Source organism: Amphibalanus amphitrite, unplaced genomic scaffold (genome assembly GCF_019059575.1).
Source record: "Amphibalanus amphitrite isolate SeventyFive unplaced genomic scaffold, NRLGWU_Aamphi_draft 000655F_arrow, whole genome shotgun sequence".
NCBI lineage: Eukaryota > Metazoa > Arthropoda > Thecostraca > Balanomorpha > Balanidae > Amphibalanus > Amphibalanus amphitrite.
Window position 1 is genome coordinate 36914 of NW_024882149.1, and position 26481 is coordinate 63394.

Below are 26481 nucleotides of genomic sequence, written 5' to 3' on the forward strand. Positions count from 1 at the left end.
GCCGAAGGGCCCGGCGACGGGCGGCGGCTGCGGGCAGGCTCTCCGGAGGAGACGGTATGGAGTGCCAGAGAACGCCACCTCGACCCATCTGACGCCTCCGGCACTGGTGAGTGACCGACCACCTGTTGGAGGGTGTGTACTGTGTAACACATCGGCCTGTATTGTTCGTGAGATTTTCGTATTCATTCTCGTTGCAAGACCGCGTTTTTGCGGAATGATTATTAACTTTCGGTAAAGCGAACATGCATGATTTAGTTAGTTGGAAGACTAAGTTTATTTGTGTATGGCAGAAAAATCTTCCACTCTTTGGACAGCAGGAAAGGTTCGAAAATGGCAGAAATGTGTATTTATTAGCCCAAGAGCCGCTGGGGGGCATAAAGTTGTCCCCCCCCCTTACGTTTTTTGTGATATCTCCGAAACCTGATAAGCTACGAACTTGAAACTTAGCATTGCTTTAAATTAAAAGTACCTTAGCCATATTTGAGGACAGATTGGTGGTAGCTCTGAAGATGACGTCACATTGACGTCATAAAGTTTCGTCGTCTTCCAATATGGGACGTTTCTGATGTCGCTGAACATGAAACTCAACTATAAATGAACTAGACAGCACTTGCTGTCATCCTTACACATCTAAGTACACTTTGGTAACTAATTCCTGACCAATAATCGGTCCTTTATATTCGATGCCATATATCGAATATATCGTGAAGAGTATCGTGTAAGAGTCGCAAACCTACGATTTGACTTCTGACGTACTGTGACGTCATTTTAAATTATTCAAAATTATGTGTGCAAAGTTTCGCTTCTCCATCCCTTCGCGTTGCGACATCGTCGCAGAAGTAATGGGGGGAGGGGTAGCTATGTGACCCTCCAGCGGCCGGCGGGTGGCGCGGAGGCCCAGCGGCCGCCGGGGACGCCGGGCCTCTTTGTGGTGTGCTACCACCCACAAAGTGATTCTGCTATAACAATCGAAATGATAATCATTGATTAAACTCAAGATGAAATTAAGACGATTAGACTATACCTAACCGGGATTTACCTGATTATAAAATGATCCCTCATGATTTTCACTAGGTGTAGGCACCGCGGCATCAAGTACAGGGTGTCCCAGAATTACCCGGACATTTATTTTCTGGCTAAAAGTACGATTGCGCTCGATTCTAATGATATACAAACATCATACTTTTATAAGATATCCCTTAGCTATCGAGCTTGGGGACTGTGTGCTTTTGGTGACCGGTAACGACTCGAGTCAAGTATTATCCAGAGTCAAGTAAGAGTAGCCCTTTTCCGTTTTCAGCTTAAGCCACTAATAGGCAACCATGGTGAATCAACTCCCGTTTTCAACTTTGTAAACGGACTTTCGGCATGGTTTTTGCTGGAGAGCTTCAGCAGGTCATCTGCAAGCAGTTAGGATTGAGCAAAGCGCAATTATATCAGCTAACGAAGCCAGAGAGAGCAAGAGATAAACCTGATTGACAGGCTTGGGCTCGGCCAAAAATGGCCATGCACCAGTTGTCAAACGGGTGGTTGCTTGTCATGGACAACAAACGTCACTGATCTGGCTAAAAACTAGCTAAACGATAGATCAGGATTATCTAAAGAACATCAGTCTACTTTCCACCACTATCTTCGCAAAATTTTGGAATTTGGGGTCCCACGCCTGAAAAATATGCGAAAACTACGGGAAAAGCAGCGAAAATCACTACAATTCATCCCAAAAATATAACATATACAACAAAAATTATATTGAAGCACACTTTGTGGTCTAACGAAGGTATTCTGTCATTTGAACCACCCGAAAAAGGCGTGTGTGAACGTCAGATGGCTACAACGCCCCAACAGCAGAGACGGCCAGGCACCCGTCGAAAATCAAATTGTGAGACATTTTGAGCCACTGTGCACTCATTCGGCTTGATATGATGGCCCAACGACAGCCGTTAGCACAGAGTACTACTGCGGTAATATTCTACCAGTAAAAAAACTGGATGCCGTAAACCAAATGGCCATGAACGGGTTCGTTTTGGAAACCAAATCTGTTGGAAGCCAAAGGTCCCGCCATGTTCAGACATGGAGCTTCTCCACTTCAGATGTAAAAAACGCGGCAAAAGTGGTGTAGGCAGCAATTTTTGTTTTGGGGGATAATGCCTTATGACCTGGGAACACTTTGATGTTAAGTTTATCTTATATAATCGTATTATCCTCCGTCAACAGGTCAAAGAAAACAGGCCTTCACCCAGTTTCGGGAGAGCCGTAAAACAACTGCGACCAGCAATGGCTGGCATTTTCAATCATTGTCGGCTGATCTTGTAACAAGCGTATCTATTGCATGTGCTATTTCACAGCCACACTAGTTGACTATATAGGACGATAAAAAGAAAAAAGCGCAATCGTGTTTGCCTTATTTTATACGCTAGTTAACAATGTCCGGGTAATTCTGGGACACCCTGTAAGCTATTGTAATGTTCCTGCTATTTTTACTTTCATGGTGGATTAGATTAACAAACTAACGCATCCTATTATGAGAATATAACCCAGTCTCTTGATTGCTGACATACTCGTATAACCGCCTTTTGCGGCAATAACGGCCTCGAATCAAAGGCGTATACCTCACAGATTCGTATGATGTCGATCAGCTCTAACGCCTTCCAGGCTCCCAGCCCCTGAAATGCAGAGGTCTGAGCAGCTCCTGACTACATAGAAACAGAAGTGGCCCGGACTGAACCTCATCCTGTTATACGCTCCACACGCTGTAATAGAATCGGATGAGTCGGGCGAATGAGGTGACCGCATTTTATTTGTCAAAAGTGATCTGCTCTTCTTTCTGCATCACTTAGATAATAGTGTCGCGGCCACGCGCCGGCCTGTGCTCGACGGGACACCGCTCCGCGCGGCGCCCGACTCTCCTCTGGCGGAGCGGACTGTAGACACTCCTTTCTGGGGCTAATCAGACCGGCGGTTCCACGGCATTTGGGTGAAATGAAACTCTTGCCACCCTATTCAACACAAGTAGGCGAAGGGCTTTAGGCAGATCGATCGGATATGAAGGATGGCCACAATTCAGCAGCCAGGAGCCACGGCAATTCAGCGTGACACAGGTGAGAGATAGAAGTCACAATTCAAGCGACAAGGAGGCCCACAATTCAGCAGACCAGGAAGGGTAAAATGGGAAGGTTAAGTGAGTAGAGATAGAAGTCACAATTCAAGCGACAAGGAGGCCCACAATTCAGCAGACCAGGAAGGGTAAAATGGGAAGGTTAAGTGAGTAGAGATAGAAGTCACAATTCAAGCGACAAGGAGGCCCACAATTCAGCAGACCAGGAAAGGTAGAGGAGTGAAGGTAAGGTAACTTGTGTAGAATGAAGAGCTGCGCACGCGCCGCACACGCCCGATTCTAACTCCGCCCGCTCACTGTTGCTCACTGTGTCTCGTTGCTTCCACACTTCCCGACACAGCACTGAAGAGGTATTTCTATATTGCGGTGTCCAACGAACGGTGCGACGGCTACGACAGGACAGAGGCACGTCCGCACGCTGCGGAGGCCAGAACAGAACAGCACGAGAAACATGTTTACATCAGTTTAGATATGGCGAGAAATGGGGTCACGAAGAAAAGCACAGATGGGGAGCTGAAAGAATCCGGAAACTAGGGAGAAGAAAAACATGACCGCAACGGTCCCAAAATAGCCGCACCTGGCCGGTCCGCGCGCCTACCTGGGACGGGGACGCCGGCGTTAACAATGCATTTCACGCCGGGGACGTCGAAAACAGGAGCCGGACTCGGCCCTCCCAGGCGGCGGCGGAAGGGTCAGGCGGCCCCGGCCCGGGTGGCCGGCGCGCTCGCGCCCGGCCGGTCCCGGCGGTCTGCCTCGCCGGCGACGGGCTATAGCCGGCGAATACACATGCATACATACATGCGGCGGTCACAAATAGTAATCTGGACGTGTGCCTCTTCCTCTCAGGAGATACAGTGCTCATGTGGGCAGATCGGCTGATACCGAACATGACGCGCGCGTCCAGAACCTACCTACTGATGACCGAGCTTCAGAGATCTACCCATGGATTTTTCTTGTCCCCGGCATCGATGAGGGTATGGGGTATTTTTGTCCGTCGCATCGGATCTATTGGATCGGATTGGGATTATCGCCTTATTCATTGCATTACATAACCTCGGCCAATGCTCTGACTTACAATGGAAAAGAAGCTCTAGATATATCTCAACACCAGTCTAAAACAAATTCATAGATAGTGACAACTTCGCGACAACTCTTCTATCGATTTTATGCTCAAATAATTATCAGGATGACATGGGACTGACCGGTCGCTCTGGCAGTGAGAAAAATTTGGGCACCCACACATATAGGAGTACGACTCTTTAGTGCCCTGAGGAGTACATCCTTCAGGCTAATCTGCGGTCTGACCTGACTAACCTGTGGACTGACCTGACCACGTCTCCGGGTCGAGTCCCGTGGGACCGCCAGACTGATCCGGGCCGATGGAGGCGTATTGATCGCGGTCCGCGGGGAGACCGGCCGCACGGGCTCAGATCTGTTTTTGTCACGCACACTCCTCCCTGCGGAGACCAGAGGATACCCCCGGGATGGACCGAACGTGACCAAAGGAGTCCCAGAGCGCCGGTCGTCAGGAGCTTAGGCGCGCCGTGGGAACGGCATGGGTGCGAAGGAGTATGGCATGCCTAACTATACGCGGGTAACTACTATGAACGTCAAACCCCTTGAGACCCCACTTTTTTATGATAATTTTTAAATGCGTCAACTTTCGTTGACAATATTCTGGCAATGTATGTTTCAGAACCTGCCGAAACTTTTATTACTAAGGTATTTTGACGCCAAACGATTATGGAAGGTACTTCTCATTCACTCGTAATGTTAAGGTCAATTCAGGCCCGGGCAGAGGCTTGCGCTCGGCCACACTCGAGCCCCGCCACCAGCGCCATCTGCTCTAAATGCCATCTACCAGCGCCCGCTACCGCTACCAGCTACCGCCCACCATCAAGCCTGAATGGAGCGAGAGACGCGAGTGACCGGTCGCCGGGCAAGGAGCGCCGGAGGGGTAGGGCGGAGCTTAGCGCTGACGTCATTACGTGGCTCCGCCCCATGAGCGCGTAGCCTCTACCCAAACAGCAGATTCGTTCCGTGAAATTTAACATTACGAGTGAATGAGAAGTACCTTTAATAATCGTTTGGCGTCAAAATACCTTAGTAATAAAAGTTTCGGCAGGTTCTGAAACACACATTGCCAGAATATTGTCAACGAGAGTTGACGCATTTAAAAATTATCGCAAAAAAGTGGGGTCTCAAGGGGTTTGACGTCCATAGTAGTAGTCTTGATATGCGGTGTAAGCGAACTTTTCTTGTATTTGAACGTAGGTAAATAATGGTGTCCAGCTCTGTGCCGTTAAAAAAGCAATAGGGCCACGCCACCTATGTGATAAGGGGTAATTGGTGTGGCGTGTGAAGTTGTCAAGAAGCAGGCTGGGCTGCAAATGGCGAGGCTCAGCCGAATGCAGGGTTGCAGCTCTAAAAGCTGGTGGTGAGAAAGTTCAGCTTTATTTACTCATTGCTAAAAAGCACTCTCAAATGTTGATTGCCAATTCCAGTGCTTTTTCCAAACTATCGATTCACTGGATCGCATCACCAGAATACCAGAATCTAAACACATTGCCACCAAAACTGACGCTAAACGCTATGCCCTCCTCGAGTCACTAGCCTGGAGGACGTTCGTGGGTAGCTTTGGCGGACAGACGTTGGCGGACGCTGGCGGACGTATGTCCCAGTACATCGATGGACGTTGGCGGACAGCGGCAGACGTTAGCGGAGGGACGTCGGTCACCGTGTCCGGACCGTCCGGACCAGGTGCTCGCTCGTGCTATCTGCCGGAGGCGCCCCGATAAATCTACCCGGCGGCGGCACTCAGACTTTGTAATGACGCCGGTATCTTCGCCGCCGCCGCCGCGCCGTTTCTCGCCGCCATTGGAATTGTAGATGACGCCGGCCGGCCGCTGGCTCTTCTTGTGCAGCCTGTTGCGTAAGTGACGGAAGGGCGGATACCAAACCCAGGCCTAACAGCACAGGAGTCGCTGGGTGAAGTCCTGTGGTACCGGGCACGGCAGCACGGCCAGCGTTTCTGTCTGTCCTCGGCCGGTGTCAGCTGGGACTCGGAGGAAGGTGTATGGAATGTTATGATGTAATGAATGCAGTCCTGTTGGTGGCGGCAGGCAGTACCGAGTACGCAAAGGCCCGGCGGTCTCATACATTGTATTGGGACGCATGGTATTATCTGGCAAGTTTCATGACAAAATGTAAGTACGTATACATGCAGAGAAAAGGCAAACTGGGGAGGTGGCCAGAAGTTCCCCTCAAGGATTGCCCTAGTGCGGCCAGATGCTTATTTATCACAAATGTTTTCGACGTCCAAACACAAACGTCGCAAGCTGCCACAGAATCCCGCAAACACAATGCGTTTTTCCGTCATACGTCACTCCGATACCACACTCGGGCACGGCTCGTATCCTCCACAGAGACGGGCGAGCACGTCTCTCCCTCCAGAGCTAACACCGGGTGTGGACGGAGGCACACGAGCCGAGTCGTCCCCACCGCCGACCAAACAAACGCCGCTCGTCACCTAACTTGTGCCGGCGCGGCGCGCACACCTGATTAGATTTCCAGCAAACAGCGGCGGCCGAAAGCCGAGCCGACGCGCGTGACTCCACCGAGCGGCCGTCGGTTCGGGCGGCACGTCGACCTGTTGACGCCGACTCCTCCCGCCCCCACCCCGCCCCCGCCCCCGCCCGGCCGCCGCCGCTCGCCGTCGAGAGGAGCGTTGGATCGTTATCTATGTCGTTACGCCGGCCCCGGTCCGGGTCGGCCGAGATCCGTCGTCCCAGATCGATGTTCAATTCGGCCCGTCAGCGAGCGACAGATTTTACCGGCCCACTCGGGGGTAGGGCTGGGGGGAGGGGAGGGAGTCGGAGCAGGGCTGGGGCCGACACCCGCCACAAATGTACCGGGCGCCGTGTGCTCGAAGTTCCACCAACACAGCGCTGCAATGCTGGCTGGCCGAGACGTGACATGAACGGACATGCCAGGGTAGTTACTATTAGCTAGTTAGTCTTGTCAGTTCAGTCGGAACAGGAAGTGAGTAATGATGCGTTATTTTGCTGCAAAATTTCACAGTATCAAGTGAACTACAATCGAAATAGTATTTACATTGCAATCGGTCATTATTTGCCTTTGCCGGTCGACGTTTTTAATAAAGTGCAACTAAAATCAGGCAACTTGTTACAAACCGCTACTATAAATAAGGTACAGAATCTGACGTGTACCCCCCCCCCCCCAGCTAGGCTTACCTAATACCTATATACCTACCTAACTATAATATACACAGGAGTCCATGGCAGCTGTCGATAGTGGCACTCGACGCCTAGAGGTCCACCTAGAGGTCCAAGTCCACCTAGAGGTCCAAGCCACTAGAAGTCCACCTATCGTCTAGTCACGGTCAGCAGCAGACACCAACGACGGCGTGAAGTTCAGTGCAGCGGTCCGAACGATGTGGACCCTCGAAATATACCCTGATGTGGACCAGCCCCTGTCCGAGTCGCGGGCGCTTGCGACGCAGTCCAGTCCACTTCCAGTCCAGAGATCCGAGCTGTGCGGTCCTTGTCTGAGCAGCGGACGCTGGTGGCAGGTCAGTCCAGTCTAATGCAGCGTCCGAACTACGACTACCCATCCTGAACCGGTCCTGCAGTTGGAGCAGCCGGAAGTCCAGCGGTCCAAACTATGCAGTCCCTGTCAGTACCCGGCGCTGGTAGTAGTTAGTCCAGCGGTCCGAACTACGATTACCCATCCTGAGCCGGTCCCAGTTGGAGCATCCGGAAGTCCAGCGGTCCAAACTATGCAGCCCCTTTCAGTACCCGGCGCTGGTAGTTGTTAGTCCAGCGGTCCGAGCTATGATTAGCTATCGGGGACCGGTCCCCGCCGGAGCAGCGGGCGCTGGCGGCAGTCGGGCGAGAGGTCCGAGCTATGCGATCCCCGTCAGCAGCGGGCGCTGTCGGCAGTCGGCCGAGAGGTCGTTATCGTTGTCCTGGGAGCCGTGGTTCCGGCCGAGCGCTGATTTATGTGGAGAGACCGGTCGGCGCGGCGGGCGCGGTGCGAGTCAGTACGTGACTGGTGGGTCGTCTCCAGGAATGCGTAGTCGTATAAAACGACGCGATAAATGATTGAAGGTCCATCTGTCTGATTTATGCTTCGCAATGACATACATACATATATGACAGTTCTAAAACACATACCATACATATGACAAAAAAGCACGGCCAATCTTTCACGAATAAAGGGGGGGGGGGCTGGGTGTCTGGTGCGTCCTCCTACCCATCTGGTGACGCAGCTGACTGTCGCTCTGGCCTCTGACACTGTAGGGTAGGGTGGGGTAATTTGAACATGTGGGGCAATCTGAACATAGTGTGAATAACACAAACTTACGGAAAATCCATAAGTGGCATGACAATAAGACCAATGAGAGAAATTATCGTAACTAAAAGGGCTATCATATGAACGGGGTTTAAAGTTTCAGGGAATGAAGATGTTGACGCACAGTGTAAAAAATCAATTTCGCAAGGATAAACGCCTAACAACACGTCATTGCAACTTCATTGCAGCGCAAAATCTTGCATTGCTAGCGCCTAATACGCAACGGCTTTTGTTGTACAATGACCTAATCAGTGCCTTAAATCCAAGAAATTTGCTTTTGAGCCCTGTTTTTTAAAATTGCAAAATAACTTTTAGCGTTGGGTAATTTGAACATAGTGTGAGAATTTCAATGAAGACAGGGATAGCTCCGAAAAACAACGCTCCCAGTTTTTTTTTGCCAATATTTTTGACCCAAATCAGTAGCAGATAAGTGATGCCAGTTTTAGAAAATTTACGTCTAATATCCGTCAAATGTCTGGCATTTTCGTTGATTTTCCGTCCAAAAATGTTAGAGTCAACTATTTGTCCAAATATGTCCGAAAATTATGCAGCTATTAACACTCAAAACCGTCATTTATATTGCTTAGCATGTAATTTTACCAGCCGAAAAGTGTTCATTATATTGAGAATATTATACAAGCTTTCCATTCGCCAATCAATGCTACGCACGATTACTTGATAAAAATGCTTAACCCGCGCACCGACGGGGGTCTGCGCCAACTTCGCACCGACGGGGGGGGGCGGATGACCGCCCCCCCCCCTGAGATCTCGAGAACGAAGCAAGATAGCGACAAGCGGTAAACGGCATCGGATACGCACGGCCAAGATCTACAATTTTTATAAAGGTCATTTTCAGGTCAGGTCAAAGATGACGTCACAGGGGTCGAAAAAGTCAAAATGGCGGCGCTAGATATGGAGAGAGTTTTTCTCGAATAACTTTCGAATCAGTCAAGATAGGAACAAACTAAGGGCATCATCGTGATCCTCTCGTCAATCCGCATCGAATGATATATATGTTGACCTCGAAAGGTCAAGGTCAAAGGTTGACCTCAGGTCACGTGACCTCGAGGTCATCATGTATATCATTCGATGCGTCTTGACGAGCTGAACACAATGAGACCATCCACGCGTCTGTATCTTGTTCCTGTACGGAGTTATTGGCCAAAACCCTTTGGTGACCTTTGATGACGTCACATGACCTCACAGCTGCCCAACAGCAAAACAGACCTCAAGGTAGTGAAGGTTGATCGTATATGAAGTCATGTATGGTATATGGGGCCATTCCGACCCGTTTTAGTGGTAAAAACAGGGAGTTGATTTTCCCCCATTGACTTATAATGGGGAGGTCGCGAAATTGACCTGACCTTAGGTCACCGATATCAAAATTCCGAGATATACAAATTGTAGCTACTAATGACCTAATAATATCCTGCGACTTTCAAAGGCCTCCGACATCTACTGTAGCTCTGGCACGGTGACAAAGTTGCAAAAAAGTGACTTGAGGTTGGGTCATTCAAAGTGACCTGGTGACCTGATCGTAAAAGGTAGGAGGTTCAAACTTGCACACCATGTGTAAAATTAATGAGGTTATAGTCATACCAAATTTCGCGGCGATTCGCGAAAAACCTCAGGGGGGGGGCGGATATCCGCCCCCCCCCCGTCGGTGCGCGGGTTAAGTGTGGCAGGCCATCGTCCAACGTTGTCCAGACTTCTATACCTTTGTGCAATCAATTATGAATTGGACATTATAAAGAATCGAAACTCCGAATGTCCAGGTTCCGATTGGCACCACATATAACAGATGAAGTAAGGTTTGGTAGAGTTTTTATCGAACGTAGATGATAGACGTTCTGTTAATTGAAGAGAGGCGAATTCTGTCAACTGACCGGTGTGCAGCGTGCAGATATTGATACTCTGCAACTCTTATTTGTGTTGTTGTGTTGATTTTTCAAATGATGGTATTTTTAGAATTGCTCTGCCTATTTGTTTATGGGTCAAACAACATCGGTGCTGGCGAGACTATCTTTTTAATGGCAGGTAAAGGCAGTATGTTCAAATGACCCCACGGTGGGGCAATTTGAACACACCGTGACAATTGGTGGAGAAATGATGCTATGCTATTCAAGGAATGCTCGGCTCGTCCAAAAATGAGGCTTGCATGGTGAAAGCAAGTGACACATGCGCTACTGAAACAGTTTTTCTTCATCCAGGGTTGAGCTGGAATTTGGTACAACGGAGAAGACGTAAAAATACGTTCAACTTACCCCACACTACCCTTCCTGCGCGCATGCTGCAGGTGACGCGGCGGGCGGACGCCGGCTCACGATGGGCGTGCTGGACGAACAGAGCGGCTTCCTGCAGCGATGTCGGGAGTCACGCAAACTGGTGCTCATCATCGTGGCCATCGCGCTGCTGCTCGACAACATGCTGCTCACCACCGTCGGTAAGAGCCGCTGCTGCTCACTGCTCACCACCGTCGGTGAGTGAGTGCAGAGTGGCAGGCCAGACCTGCTTCTTAGACAGAGCAACAGCTGAAACTCAGCTCAGTGGAATAATCAGGTAGCCTAGCTATAGGCATTGTTTAGTGCTTATTGTCCCGTAGGGGAAAGTGGGGTAAGACGGTCAGGGTAGGTAAGACGGGCACCCCTTCTGCAGACCAAACCAATAGCGCTACGAGCAAGAAAAGTTAGGACCAGAATTGCCTTTCCCACTACACACCACCATTCAAGTCTGGTGAATTTGTGTTCAGTCGATAATCTTTTATTTTGATTTCTTTAAAACACTCATTTCATTGAAAACATCCATAATGTATTGTGCAAGCTTTTGTGTACAGCACTATAGAGTTAAAAACTCGCAATCACTTGTGGTACACTCATATGCCAACAGTGTTCATTTACGGCGGATTTGCTTTGTCTGCATCAAATTGTCCACAGCGAAAAATCGTGCTGAACTTCTGACATTGAGTTTGGGGTAAGACGGGCAACTATGAACCCAATGGGTCTGTAATGGTGAAAATATTTTTGTTGCTGTAGGAAAAAAGAAGCATTTCTAATAAGAATATGTTCGATTCCGATACTCACAGACATGTTAGCAATATTCCTTCGGCACAGTTTATTCTCGAATAATGAATGTGAAAAACGGTTCTACATGGCTTCTGAACTAGGGCCTATATAGGAGCATACGCCTTCTGCACGAATCTCGTATACTGCCATTTCCGAAGCACTTGAGACCAACGAGCGACTGTATAAATGCGGCTAATCTCGGGCATTTGTTGCGAGCTGCGCTGATCGGTGAAAGAAGCTGGCCGTCTTGCCCTACCCATGTGACCGTCTTACCCCATGGGGTGGGGTAAGACGGGTTTTTGCAAGGTTTTGCAAAAATAGCTGCAGTTTATTTGTTGAATCAGGTCTAAGTCTCATCTTCTGGCAAATGAAAGTAAAATGTCTGAAAAAGGTTTTCACCCAGTTTCCCGTTTCTATGATGTTTCTAACCGGCCGAAAAATGGCTCCAAAGTTAAGGTGCCCGTCTTACCCCACTTTCCCCTATATTTGTTGCCTGTTTCCTAAAGAGTCCCGTTTATCTGAGCGTTCTCTCACCGGATTTTGTTTGCCGCCCCCGTTCCGTTCTGTGCGACAGTCCCCATCATGCCCGAGTTTCTGTACGTGCTGCACCACCGGAACGACGGCCTGACGACCACGACCGTCGAGCCGCCGCTGCCACCGACCACCACCGACGGGCCGGTGACGTCACGCGCCGGACCGGTGACGTCAGCGGCGCTGGTGGTGGGCTGCAACTGCACCCGCAGCCAGCTCGGCCTGCCGCCAGACGATCCCGGAGGAACGCCCAACGACTGGCCGCAAGGTACACTGGCTTAGCGGGGCATGAGTTTAGTGTCTGGGACGAAATTTTTTACTGATATATCTCTCTTGAATCTGTACTATCTTTTATTCATTTGAAAATAAAGATTCACCCACAATTACTATGTTATAATGGCACAACCCGTCACGATACCAATTCCAAACTACCCCAGAGTTAGTCGGCTCGCGGATTCTCACTGCCCCCACGTCCCTCTCAGCTGAGCCACCGTTCCGCTCCAGCGCCCTGACTCATGATTGCCCCGTGTCCCGCTCTCAGATGATCCGTCGAGCAGCTGGCCGCCGTCCACCTCTCCGGCCACCAGCACCCTCAGCGCCGAGGAGCTCAAACACAGAGAGCTGGTAGAGGAGAACGTCGAGGTGGGCGTCATGTTCGCCTCCAAGGCGGCCGTCCAGCTCATCACCAACCCGTTCGTCGGCCCGCTGACCAACCGGTGAGCAGGGCAGACCAACAGAGCAGAGCAGACGAACAGGTGAGCATAGGTGGGCTCCTCTTGTGTCACCGAGAGGTTAGAGGCGACCCTACCGGCGCGGCGGTATGAGACAGAAGCGGCCGTGGTAGACTCACGGGAGAAAGCAGAGATGGCTCAAATTACTATTACTTGCACAAATAATATGCACCCTTCCCTCTACCCTACCCGTCTTATTAACTCAAAGTCAAAGGTTTTCTTTTGGTATTTTGTCAAGGAGTACAAAAAAAACTATTCGCCTTTCCTCCCTTAACCCGCGCGGGGCTGGGGGGGGTAAATTTTACCCCCCTCGCGAATTTTTGCGATATCTCAAAAACGGCGGCGCGCAGCGCCGCCAAACTTTCAGTACCTTTTCTTACATCAATTTGACACGTTCCCTGAAAATTTGAGCGAAATCCGTCGGAAATTTTTTTGAGAAATTGACGTTTTAGTGACGTCATGTTCGCCATTTTCGCCTCAAAAAACGGCAAAAGTTCAAACGCCGCTAACATCTTCATTTTTAAAGGAATCAAGACGTAACAAAAAAGGTTATACGTAATTTTACTTTGTCTATCAAATGGCTATCTCGGTTTTTTGAAAATTTTGGATTTTGGCCTAAATTTTTTCAAAAAACTGACTTTTTTGGGAAAATCATTATAAAATCCAAAATTTTGAGTCTATCGAAAAAACCGGAATATATGTCAGAGAAGTGGTCTATGTGCACCTACATACCAAATTTTAGAAGAATCGGTTCAAAAATGTGGGAGTTATTCAAAATTTTATGACGTCACGACACACAATTTTTTTGAAAAATGACTTTTTTGGAAGTTCTAGACCTCGTACGGAAACAAAAATAGCACCATTCGATTCGCCGTGAAAAACTGCATCAGATAGACACCTTTTTAGGCCTTAACAACCAACTTCAAAATTTGACCTCACTTGACCTGACCTTGACCTGACCTCAACCTGAAATTCATCCAGAGGTGGTCTATATCACTTATTGAGTGTGCCTATTGAATTCTATGAGTAAAATGACCCATAAAACATGTGTCGCACATGCCCTTTTCTATATTTTGTTTTTTTTGGTGACCTGACCTGACCTGACCTGACCTTGACCTTGACCTCTGAATGATATTGTATGCAACGAATATTGTCTTGGTAGCCTAAGAACACGTTTTGGGCGATCAGTCTCAGTCCATGACTCCATTCTTCGGCAACTACGGTGCAAGGCCGATACTGTAGAAACTTGCATTTTGTACCCTTGACCTGACCTTGACCTTGACCTCAAACTTAAAATTAAGTACATGTTTTTAGTAGTTCGTGATGAGAGCTTTCGATTGGCGTTTGAATTTTCCAAATCGGACCATTAGTTCGGGAGATAACAGGGGGGGTAAAATTTACCCCCCCCCCCCAGCCCCGCGCGTTCGGCTGGAGACCCCAGCCCCGCGCGGGTTAACGCTGAAACGCTCTGCAGCATAGTAACGTCCAGACTACTGATCTTTAGCCATCCTCGTCACTCCCATTTGTCGTTCAGTGCCCATTAGTTGCCGCGGCCTGCGACTGATCATAGAGGACTGTTTATTCCCACCCTCCCGTGGCTCGGCCATTGTTTTGCCGCGGCGCCTCCATGCTCCGGCTGTCACGCGTCGCGCGCGTGAGTCGCCCTTTCCTGGTAGTTGTCATGACCTGTCTGGCGGTCGTCCGGTCACGCCGGGGCACGGTGGCGCGTCTCAGGGACCGTCTTCTGCGCCTCATCGGTGCACACACGCGCCAGCATCGATTCTCCGCTGGATGATTGGACCGACGGCCGATAGGCCTAGACGGACGGAGACCGACCCCACGTCACTGCGTTAGCGGGTCCGAGGTGACTCTTGTTAAAGCGATCATAGGGCGAGATGGAATTGGAGTCAAAGGAGAAAGCTCGTCATCTTAGCATTGCAGCAATTGAGATAAGTTCAGAATGCAAATTTATCTGTTCGTAAGTGCGATTTATTCGAAAAGATGCGTTATGTATTTCTTAAAAGCACTTCTACCCGCCATTGCAGTAGTTGCGGAACTTCTTGTAGTCGCATAATGCTCAAGCAGCGCCGCTGTTACAACTGCTACTGAGAAACGTTTAGCGGTGTCGTGTGCACGCGCCAGGACGGCCCAGCGCCCCTCCTCAGCAGCTCGACAGCGCTCACGGCGACAGTCGCCCGGGGCGAACAAAGCCGACACTTAACTCCGCGGCGGCCCTTTGTCGACGGCCGGCAAAGGCTCAATCAGAGGTGGCGGCCACTCCCGGCGCCTTCTAGTGGGTGCTGGTCCAGACGCAACAGCCGCCGGCTGGCGCTGCTACATATAATGTGGGACGGGGTGGCCGGCGGTGGGATGGGAACTGATTTTCGACGGCAGCTTGTGAGTCTCATTTCCAACAAGGCAGGTAAATATCTCGGCAATGTGATGTGAAATACTCAAGAAGGATGGCTATAATTGTTCGTCGCTAAATTACTTTGCGAATGGAGAATATGATAGCAATCGTTCCCGGGCTTTAGAACACGCCAGCAGTACAAATCGCACAAATATCTCATATTTGAGCTGGAGTCCCAAGAACAATAAAAATTAATGCCGCGCGCGCGCCCTGCCGACACCCAGCCCACTTGGTGGGGTTAATAGGTGCCAGTTCCGGGCTCCAGTGGCCCCGCTATCTCGTCATCATCCGATGCGCCCGGCTTCCGGCGCCGTTATTGGGCGCTGCGCTGTTTATTTTCGTCGCTCTCAAGCCGTTCACCCTGCGAGCGGCGCGCTAACGACATTCCCGGCGCTCCGGCGACGTGCGGCGGCGCGCCGTCGGCTGCGGCGCGGCCGTCTCTAATGGAGATCGCTCGTCACCGCGCCGCCGCCGCCGCCGTCCGAATGCACAAGAGGGCGGGCCTTTGAGCCCGGCGGCCGGTCGCGGTGCGGTATTGATGCGGCTGACCGGGCCGGCATGCAGAGTGGGTTCGTCCCCGCCACCGGTACCCACGGCCCGGCTGCGGCCGACAGCGCAATATCAGCGGCCGAGGCCGGCTCGTACCGAGTCTGACAGGGGCCCGGCGTCCCATACCGGGGATCCGGAGATAAACCCCTACTAGAGCGACACGGTCTTGATGCATCGTGCATGACAGCACAGTGGAAATAGTAAGGCGTAGGCGGTTGGGATGAAGTTTTAGATACCTTACATCCTTTCGTCATGCCGCATACTTGAATTGTCTAATGTCAAGACTTCATTTTCATGACGTCAAGTTCAAACATCTTCGGACGACATCCGTGCCCACATTTTGCGCTTCTTTCCAACGCGGAGCAGGAATAACTTATTGTTTCTCCATTAGTGATATGTCATTCGGAGGTTTCAGAAGTGGGCTTGCCATTGTAGACAGTTATGTAGCCGGTGCTGACTGATTTCAGTACCTTACCTATCACTCAAGTTTATCTCTTCTTTTTATATATTTGAATGGCAAACTACTCAAGCACGACAAAAGTGGTCATAAAATGTGGTTTCTGGCTAACTGAAGGCCAAGTATTATTATCACATTCCCGTAAGGTTTATCGCTCGAAGGCGCTGGAGACTCGCTAAAATGCATACTTGGCTAAAAGCCTGTGCGGACCAATAACTCGTCCAAACCACCGAAGCACTAACGGCATTGCTGTGAGTCAAGGTCACGCTAAAACATAAACACGTCTGAGGTCGCAGAGGAAGCTTTTTCCCTTTTTCAAGGAATTATCGAGAAGAAGCTGTGAAGATTGAGCAATCAACGGAAATGTAATAACTTTTTACGGCGATTGTATAGATGTAAATGACGATTTCCAGCGACTCGAGCTCGCGTCCGACCCCTGCGTCTGACCCGTGGCTCTGTGACCCCTCCTCCCCCCGTGGACCAGCGGGTCGACGCCGCCAGAGACCCGTCCGCGGCCAACGAGTCCACTTAGCTAGTCGGCGGCCCTGATCAATGTCCGAGCAGTGACCCGAGAGATCGGCGCGGACCGCAAAAACGGCCGCCATTGTGGACAGCTCGGTAAATCAGCGATGCAGGGATGTCGCGAGGTCGCCAGGGTGGGACGCCACCCGGCCTAATTATGGTAATTTATTCAGCGATCTGAACTAATGAGAGAAACGGCTGATGAATTGGCGATTCTGATTGTGCTTAACGAAGTCAGTGTACGGGGTGCATGACATATTCTCCGGTCGGAGGCAGCTGGAGGAGATTAAATCGATCACATTTGTACTAAATCACCGATCTCATTTTGAGTTCCTTGAGCTGGAATAAAGCCGAAAAAGAGGAACAATATGAAGTACACAATGGAGTTGGACGCGTTCTTTTATTGGCCACATGAAAAATAAGTGAATCAGATTTTCCAAAGCAGTGTACTACATAAGCGAATATTGATACTGCCGAAGGGGTAGACGCCGTCTACCCCTTCTACCCCTTGACCGTCTACTAGACGGTCAAGGTATCAGCGCCCGCATCACCGTTTGTTTACCAAGGTCCCCGACCCCCACGCTCGCAGGGCCACTGCGCCTTGTTTTGACGCGCTTGTCTCTCCCATAGAAACATAATATTCTGCACCGTTCTCATCTAGGTACTGTTCGATAAACCTACGCCTGTATGTTCATGTGGAATCGTGGGTGAATATTAGAGTTGAATATTGCAGAAAATGTGACGGTTTGGTGATTTTCAAGAACAACCACGGCTTCATGTTTACCGACTGAGTTCTATCAGCGATTACGTCATAGTCGAGCTGCACTAGCGCCTTAGTGGTCCTTTTGGGAGTATTGTCGAAATCGAAAGAGAGCTGACTCGGGCGAATCCTGTTGCAGGATCGGCTACAGTATCCCGATGTTCGCAGGCTTCGTCATCATGTTTCTCTCCACAATAAGTAAGTACCTACATTGACATAAGCGTATTTGGTTTATCTTACAGTTTGTTGTCAAAATAAACCATACCCATGTATAAGGTATACTCATCAGCATCTATTCATATTCAGGGTTGTATACCAATCAAGTCGATTGAATTGATTGATTTGATTCAACGCGTATTTTGAGTTGATTGGATTGAGTCGATTGACTTTTCGAGATGACTGGTTGACTGACTCGTTTGACTTTAGCGACTGGTTGACTGATTTGATTCCCGAAAATTAGAGTGACTCGTATGATTGAGTCGATTGAATGGAAAGTTCAAATAAGTTTTAGTTGACGAAAAATAATGACACCAATTGATGACATCAAAGATCACAAAACTACACTGAAAACTGCTTGTCATCACAACTGCAATATGGGGTAGATGGCCAAATAAAGAACAGGGCCTAAACATGAACAGCCAACTTTGACTTTCAACTGCAATAACTGCTCCAATCCTGGTGATAGAACCTGGCGATGCACCTACCTACCTTTCTGCACTCAGCAGGAAACGTTTTTTTTTTTTAATCCAGATGATAAAGTGCAAGGCCCTATATACTAATAAAGTGTGATTAATTAATAATTCACATCTCCACATCTCCTCAGAAACAACCCACTGAACTCTATAAATATCTGAAACCCCCTAAAAACATAACTGAAACAAAAGCGCCGTTTTCGTCTCGCTAAATTTGCTGCATTGTTTAATTTGCAGCAGAACGTTTGTTGATCCTTTTCTCCTGAGAGCCTAAGCATAACATGCTTAGGCTCTCAGGGGCCTAAGCAAATTTCATTTTCCTTAAAATATTTTACCGAAAATTATAAAGTGTTTTTATTTCAAATGAAATAATAATTAAAACGAAATTGGTGTTGTACAACCGATTTGTTTTATGATAAACTACCATACTACATGATTATCAATGACGTCATCTTACCAAAAAATCAAAAGACGTAGAATAAGGATTTATAAAACCTTAGCATACTTCTTCGCAAAACCTTGGGCAAAACGTTTTCTATGTTTTTTCGCAGTCGCACCGTGCCGTTTTCGCGTTTTAATTTTCTTTGTTCTACTTCCTTTGTCCTTAACTTATCCTGTGGTTCCAGAGTCCCTGTCCTCTCCATTTCCTTTTAAATATATATCTTAATCCTTATCCCTATCCCCCAGTCCTAACAGTTTCAAATTGTATTGCAATAAAATGTTTTGAATTCTTCACATATAACCTATCTACCTTCGTTGGTACTGTTGGTAGCCAGTGACACATCTAGGCAGGTAAGGGTACCTACCTGCTTTCCTGCTGTCTTCATACCTAATACCTAATGAATTTGTCAAATTTGTAGCACATTTTCAACATTTTCATATGGTGTCAGTGTGGCATGAAACCTAGCTAGGTTCATTATGTTTAGGGTTCATTTCAGAAGAGCTCCGCATAACTCACATAAGAGACAGACAGGGGCTTTACATGGGGTAGATGGCCTGATGACTTAGCTGGAACATGGCCAAAATTAAATTGACAACTTTTAGGTGAAAGGTGGTGATTTGGGTTAAGGGGCGAATAGGGGAGAGCGGGGCCAGTTGAAACACGGGGTCAGATGAAACATGGCTTTATTTTCAACAGTATGCAACATATGGCGTTGCCGACACCACTGCGCATCCGCGCTCGACCACTTCCTTTGTCAACGGCGTTTGGGCGGCAAACGGACGGTAATTTTGATTTGACACTTGTTTTTGTGTTTTTGAGGGGCGTTTGGGAGAAATCGTTTTTATGAATATTTTGTGATATCTCATATACCTTTGTTTGCTGAAAGAAGAACTCCTGGCTCCGGAATAACACCTTATTTGGCCCTTCATTCAGCATGATGCCGTCCCTCCAGCTCGTTTGACATGTGCTTTACGGCGCGTGCGAGACGGCGGGAGCGGATGGGGTCAATTGAAACGCTTCTCTGAGGGTCAGTTGAAACAGGGCCACAATCCGTTTCAATGGACCCCGGTGACCTTTGCAATGGTTATTGTTCAGGGGCTGTAAACATTAAAGGAAATAGTCCACCTTTGAAATGAGCTTTTAAACTGAAATAGTAGTTTAATAGAGCTCAATTTTTGACCCCTTTTTCTCCAGCCTTTTGCTTGAAAGCACACTATAGCCTGAGATATTTCTCATTTTCCTCATCCCCGCATTTTACCATAGTCTATGTACTTTATGTCACCTATTATGAGGAACTTTGCACTTTTAGCTTTCCAACGACCTATTGAATGTAGCATTTGGAAAAGTAAACCGGACAAAATATCTCCTTAAGAAAGTTGCCTTAAAGAGGAAAACATCCCGTTGTTAAGGATAGGTGCAATTGACCCCATGGGCTGGTTCAATTGACCCTCGCATCGGGGTCATTTGAAACGGGCGTAGAGCTGTTTTATAAGCATGCGTTTGGCAGCAAAATATGTTTGAAACATAATTTTACATATCTTAAAACAAAGCCAAAAGAGCATATTTTTTCATGGTATTGTGCATTTCTCGATATGACAACTAGATCTCGCTGTGCATGTCAACATATAAAAAGTGGTTCAACTGGCCCCGCTCTCCCCTAAACTACTGGGTTATTTTGCACCCATTAAATGAAACTTCTGCTCCATTTCTACCCATTGAACCTCAATATCATGATCCACCTGTCCATCACTAGGCATTCTTCCTTATTACATAGAATCTTTGAATGGCATGACAATTTATAATTTTAAATGACAATATTTTTATGTTTCTTCTGTAGGTAGGTAGGTAGGTAGGTAGGTACACCAGACTGCTATGGACACTTTTCCAAGCTGGTGGGGCAAAAAATCTAATGTATGTCTTGGTTTGAGTCGTTTGATTGAGTTGATTGATTCCTTTCATTGTCGCGTTTGAGTCGATTGAATCAATTCCCGAAAACTGCTCTGACTTGATTGATTTGATTGGTTTCCCAAATTTGTCGTGATTGAATTGATTGCTATTGATTGAGTCGTATACAACCCTGTTCATATTGAGCACTGAGCAGTCTTATTTAGGAAGTTCATATTTCTTTACATATTTAATTATCAATTCCTAACACAAATGAGGCAAAGTTTATTTTTATCTCGAATATTTATTTAATTTAAAAACCAGAAGGCAATTCACTATCTGCCAATATCTCTGACGGCTTCGCATCGACACGGCCCGATCATACCTACTCATTCGACCGTCATGTAAGCTTCCGCGGCGCGGCTCGCGACTGGGAGGTATACTGTGCCGCTGTGCTACGGTGTACCGCGGCACAGTATACCCAGACAGGCCTCCGGCCGCGGCGGGCTGACTGAAGCACTCCATTCACTTATGGGTCTGTTCCAGTAGCACTTCCTAACACCTCTAAACTCCTCCAAGACCAAGATAGAGGAGGCTGGAGCAGGGCCCTCCTTGGTTTTGTAGGGGCTAGAGCTGCACTGGAACAGGGAAGCAAACTTGGAGGAGATTAGAGGTGTTAGGACTTAGGAAGTGCGACTGGAACTGACCCTGTGCGTCTGTTTCAGTATTCGCGTTTGGACGAACCTACCCGATACTGTTCATCGCTCGGGCTCTACAGGGAGTTGGATCGTCGTGCTCCAGTATTTCAGGTCAGTAAGGCTACTCTAAGATCCAACATGCTTCAGCTCAGCAAACGGAATCCTCTGATCCCCAGATAAAAGGATATCATTCCGAGAGAAGAATGGGGTTTCTCGCAGTCATCTAGCTTTGGTATCCCATTATCTTTATAACTATTAATGGTAATCGATAGCTGGTTGACAGAAAACACTGCACAAGTGGGCTCTCATCTTCCGAATCATCTGCATACCGTTGTGGTCTATGAACAAATGCACAAACTACCGGCCGCGCGCTGACGCCTCCGTCCCGGCCCGCTGCGGACAGGTATGGGAATGCTTGCCGAACGCTACCCGGACGACCAGGAGCGCGGCAACGCCATGGGCATCGCGCTCGGCGGCCTGGCCATGGGCGTGCTGATCGGGCCGCCGTTCGGCAGCTTCATGCTGCAGTTTGTCGGCAAGACGGCGCCGTTCATCGTGCTGGCCGTGCTGGCGCTCGGGGACGGACGTAAGTGACGCATTTAACGCAAATTAATTACAGGATCTTTCATATTCATAAAAATATTATGTTGAAAAAATACCATATAATACAAATTATGTTAGGTTAGCAACATATTTCACACTCCTCCACTTATACTTATATATGTAATTTCCAGGTGTTGTGCAATAAATCGTAGTCTAGTTTCTCGTATGCTTTATCAGTCAGTGCCGCGCCGAGTTGTCCTTGTCGCGTGAATGGGAGACCCCATCGTCTCTAACTCGTGTTTCCGCGTCTCGTTTCAGTGCTGCAGCTGCTGATATTGCAGCCTGGAATCCGGAAACGGCCTGAGGAGGCGCCCTCCCTGAAGCAGCTCATCCAGGACCCGTACATCATCATATGTGCCGGTGCGTAGGAAATGCGCATCTTGAGCATGTTCTTTTATCCCAGTGAAGCCTGGGAAGTTTAGGTGAAAAGTGGTGAGGGTTTTTTAGGTACCTAACTTTGAAATTTTTACGGAAAGATTGTCGAATCAAATTAAAAGTAAATTGGAGGGGGTTTCTTTCTGCGATATTCTGCCAGTCCGGCTTGTATTATTTACTTCGGTGTTTATCTCTTGTCACCTATCACGCGAAGTTGGAATCACCAATGTGCCCCGTAGTCCTACGACTGGGACAGCTAGCTCAAACACACTAGACCTTGTAAGGTTGGGATTTTCAATAGAAAGTCACAATTCTTAACCCGCGCACCGACGGGGGGGGGGCGGATATCCGCCCCCCTGAGGTTTTTCGCGAATTGCGGGAAAACCGCGGCGCGTAGCGCCGCGAAATTTGGTATGACTATTCCCTTATCAATTTTACACATGGTGTGCAAGTTTGAACCTCCTACCTTTCAAGGTCAGGTCACCAGGTCACTTTGAATGACCCAACCTCAAGTCACTTTTTTGCAACTTTGTCACCGTGCCAGAGCTACAGTAGATGTCGGAGGCCTTTGAAAGTCGCAGGATGTTATTAGGTCATTAGTAGCTACAATTTGTATATCTCGGAATTTTGATATCGGTGACCTAAGGTCAGGTCAATTTCGCGACCTCCCCATTATAAGTCAATGGGGGAAAAATCAACTCCCTGTTTTTACCACTAAAACGGGTCGGAATGGCCCCATATACCATACATGACTTCATATACGATCAACCTTCACTACCTTGAGGTCTGTTTTGCTGTTGGGCAGCTGTGAGGTCATGTGACGTCATCAAAGGTCACCAAAGCTTTTTGGCCAATAACTCCGTACAGGAACAAGATACAGACGCGTGGATGGTCTCATTGTGTTCAGCTCGTCAAGACGCATCGAATGATATACATGATGACCTCGAGGTCACGTGACCTGAGGTCAACCTTTGACCTTGACCTTTCGAGGTCAACATATATATCATTCGATGCGGATTGACGAGAGGATCACGATGATGCCCTTAGTTTGTTCCTATCTTGACTAATTCGAAAGTTATTCGAGAAAAACTCTCTCCATATTCAGCGCCGCCATTTTGACTTTTTCGACCCCTGTGACGTCATCTTTGACCTGACCTGAAAATGACCTTTGTAAAAATTGTAGATCTTGACCGTGCGTATCCGATGCCGTTTACCGCTTGTCGCTATCTTGCTTCGTTCTCGAGATCTCAGGGGGGGCGGTCATCCGCCCCCCCCCCCCCCGTCGGTACTAAGTTGGCGCAGACCCCCGTCGGTGCGCGGGTTAAGAATAGTGATTGTCTCTATTGAAAAGTCCCAACCTTTGGATATAGCTCTTTTCACTGACATCTGTTTCCCGAGCAGGCGCCATCACCATCGCCAACACGGGCATCGCGATGCTGGAGCCGTCGCTGCCCATCTACATGATGGACACGATGAAGGCAGACAAGTGGCAGCTGGGCGCCATCTTCCTGCCGGCGTCCATCTCGTACCTGATCGGCACGAACCTGTTCGGACCGCTCGGACACCGCGTCGGCCGCTGGCTGGCCTCGCTGGTCGGCCTCGTCATCATAGCCGTCTGCCTCATGTGTGTAAGTGTACCAGGTACCTCGAAGGAATCTCACCGTAGCCATCTGCCTTATGTGTGTGAGTACAGTGTACCTCAAGAGATCCCTCAGCCGCAGATAGCAAATGACTTCAGTATGATTGTCACAGAGCCACAAACATGTGATTGTCGCTTCACAACAGATTCCTCAGGGCCTTGCATCTGGTCCTCCCGAATATGCCGAGAGCACAGTTTGAGACCTCCCTGTACCAGAGCCCCGTATGCAGCGGCTGACCCTATTGCCGCAAGTGCCAAAGTCTCTAGCATGCAACCCTCCTTCCACACGCAGATTTTGGCCAGCACAGCTGACCATCCTGCCGCATATCTCAGAACATAGGCGGCGGAACGGGGAAGGCACCGGGGCACCGTGCCCCCTTTGATTTTGGCATTTAAACATTAGCCCTATGGGCGTTGCAAGGAAAGAATGAGACCAAAAGTCGGCAGTCCCCCCCCCCTTAATTGAAGGAGTTCCGCCGTTACTGAGAATCTAACATCTGACCGTTTCACCGGACACCGGCAGATCCCACTGGCAGTCAGCATCAACCACCTGATCGCGCCCAACGCCGGCCTGGGGTTCGCCATCGGCATGGTGGACTCGAGCATGATGCCGCAGCTGGGCTACCTGGTCGACATCCGGCACGCGGCGGTCTACGGCAGCGTCTACAGCATCGGCGACGTCGCCTTCTGCCTCGGCTTCGCAGTCGGTCAGTCGGCGAGGGGAGGAGAGGGAACTGGGGAGGAGGGGGAGGGACAGTTGGGAGGAGCCATGCCGGTCAGTCGGCGAGGGGAGGAGAGGGGAGGAGCAGCGTGAGGAGAGGGGGAGGGAGGTGGGAGGAGTCTGTGTGGTTCAGTCGGTGGGGAGGAGGGGAGGGACGGCTGGGAGGAGTTTGTATGGGTCAGTGGCCGGGGAGGAGACGAGAGGACAACTGCAACACGGATTGAAATGAATCTGTTGAAATGAATCCTGGGAAGCTATTATATATAAGTAATTACGAGAACCTGTTCAACATTGCCATGTTTACAGAGACCATATGAGAATTGGGCATTGGTACAACCTAGCGGCTAAATTATTAAGTCCCAGTCGAAATAAAATGCCCTGTCGACGTTGCTGTTGACAAATCCCACTACATGCCAAACGGCACGCATGTATTGCTCCAATTTGTTGAGCCCCTTGGGCCGGGGCCAGTTGGCGTCTGACCCAGTTGTCGCCTGTTTATTATGCTCGGTGTACTCCGATTTAACCCGGTGTGCGCCCCAATTAACCCGATGTGCGCCCCCAATTAACCCAGTGTGCGTCCCCAGGGCCGGCGTTGAGCGGCACACTGGTCAAATCGATCGGATTCAGCTGGATGTTGTACGGCATAGCGTTCATCACGCTGCTCTACGCGCCGCTACTGATCTACGTGCGCAACCCTCCGTCTAGACAACCCGAGAAGGAGGTAAGTAAAAGTCAGACAACCCGAGAAGGAGGTAAGCACCGGTCAGATAACCCGAGGAGGAGGTAAGGTTAAGTACTCCTCAGACAACCCGAGAAGGAGGTAATTACCGGCCAGACAACCCGAGGAGGAGGTAAATCCCGGTCAGACAACCGGACAACGGGATTTGACTCGCCCCCGACAGCCCGGCAGGGATTGTCTGACGTCTCAATTTCCCCGCTCCAGCCAGCCGCGTTTCGTGGACCAGCTGATAGCCCTGTCAAAAGATATGTGTCGTCACGGACAGACAGGACGCCTCGGCCCATTAGCGTGAGAACGTGATGCCTCTCTGATCTCTCCCATTGTGGCTGAGGAGCACAACACTTTATTATCAAAGGGAAGAAAAAGTCACCTGCAATTATTTCCACTGCCTCGAGCTTCGTCTTCTGATTATCATCAACGCAGATAACTTTCGAAAGCAAAGTCGCGACTGAATTTTCTAGCAAGGCGTAAACGATAACTCGAATACACATTCCGGTATGTTGGTCGTATTCTGCTTTTTTGTCGTTAGAGCCAAAAACAACGTGCTCGTTCGACATTCGCTGTCCAATGTCCTCCTAGGTCGTGATTTACGTTCCCCACTGACGAACATTGTTTCTTTCCGCAGTCTCTCTACGACAAGGCGTCGGTACGCTACGTCAGCTACCAGAACGAAGAGGACGAATGATATCCGTGAGCTGCGGGGGTGGGCGTGCCCCGCAGCTCGCCAGCGCCGGCCGGCGGCGCCCTCTGAGCCCGGCTGGCCGCCGGCGCGCCGCGAATGGCTGCGCGGCGCGCCGGCGCGCCGCCCGCCACGCCGCGGTCCCGGCCGGCCCGGGCCGCGCTCCACCGAACCGAACGGGCTGGTTGCCTGGGGACCAATCGATGTTGTGTTCGCTGTTGCGCGTGTCGCGCCCTAGCCTTAAGGGTCCACGCGGCGCGGCAGTGGCCCGGTCGGAGGTGCGGGATCGCGCTCCGGGCCCGCTGGTAACTGCCGACGGACGGGCGCCTCTCACCGCAGCTGAATGACACCCCGGGGACAGATTAACCCTGGCACCCATCTCAGAGCACGGCACCGCAATATCCCACACAGATGAACGGCGCGCTTCCTTTTAGCACGCACTACCCTGCACACCAATGGATATTCACCATTTCTTTGCAGATCGCACTTTGTCCTATCA

General features: G+C 49.5%; 1 protein-coding gene across 1 annotated transcript; it reads left to right on the forward strand.

Annotated features, from left to right (window-relative positions):
- On the forward strand, positions 1-26404 carry LOC122364074 (synaptic vesicular amine transporter-like). The gene is made up of 12 exons (XM_043334134.1): positions 1-106; positions 10785-10931; positions 12125-12349; positions 12623-12797; positions 17650-17708; positions 21254-21337; positions 21630-21812; positions 22088-22189; positions 23606-23832; positions 24367-24550; positions 25149-25285; positions 25929-26404. Exons 2-12 carry the CDS (start codon positions 10814-10816, stop codon positions 25986-25988), a joined length of 1554 nt encoding a protein of 517 aa, XP_043190069.1. The 5' UTR covers positions 1-106; positions 10785-10813; the 3' UTR covers positions 25989-26404.
- The last annotated feature ends 77 nt before the right edge of the window (positions 26405-26481 follow it).

Bases quoted from the DNA above. Each gene is read 5' to 3' on its own strand.
- LOC122364074 (XM_043334134.1), top strand. From the start codon at position 10,814: ATGGGCGTGCTGGACGAACAGAGCGGCTTCCTGCAGCGATGTCGGGAG. The intron at 23,833-24,366 runs GTAAGTGTACCA...GGACACCGGCAG, and splicing joins TAGCCGTCTGCCTCATGTGT to ATCCCACTGGCAGTCAGCAT. The intron at 24,551-25,148 runs GTCAGTCGGCGA...GTGCGTCCCCAG, and splicing joins CTGCCTCGGCTTCGCAGTCG to GGCCGGCGTTGAGCGGCACA.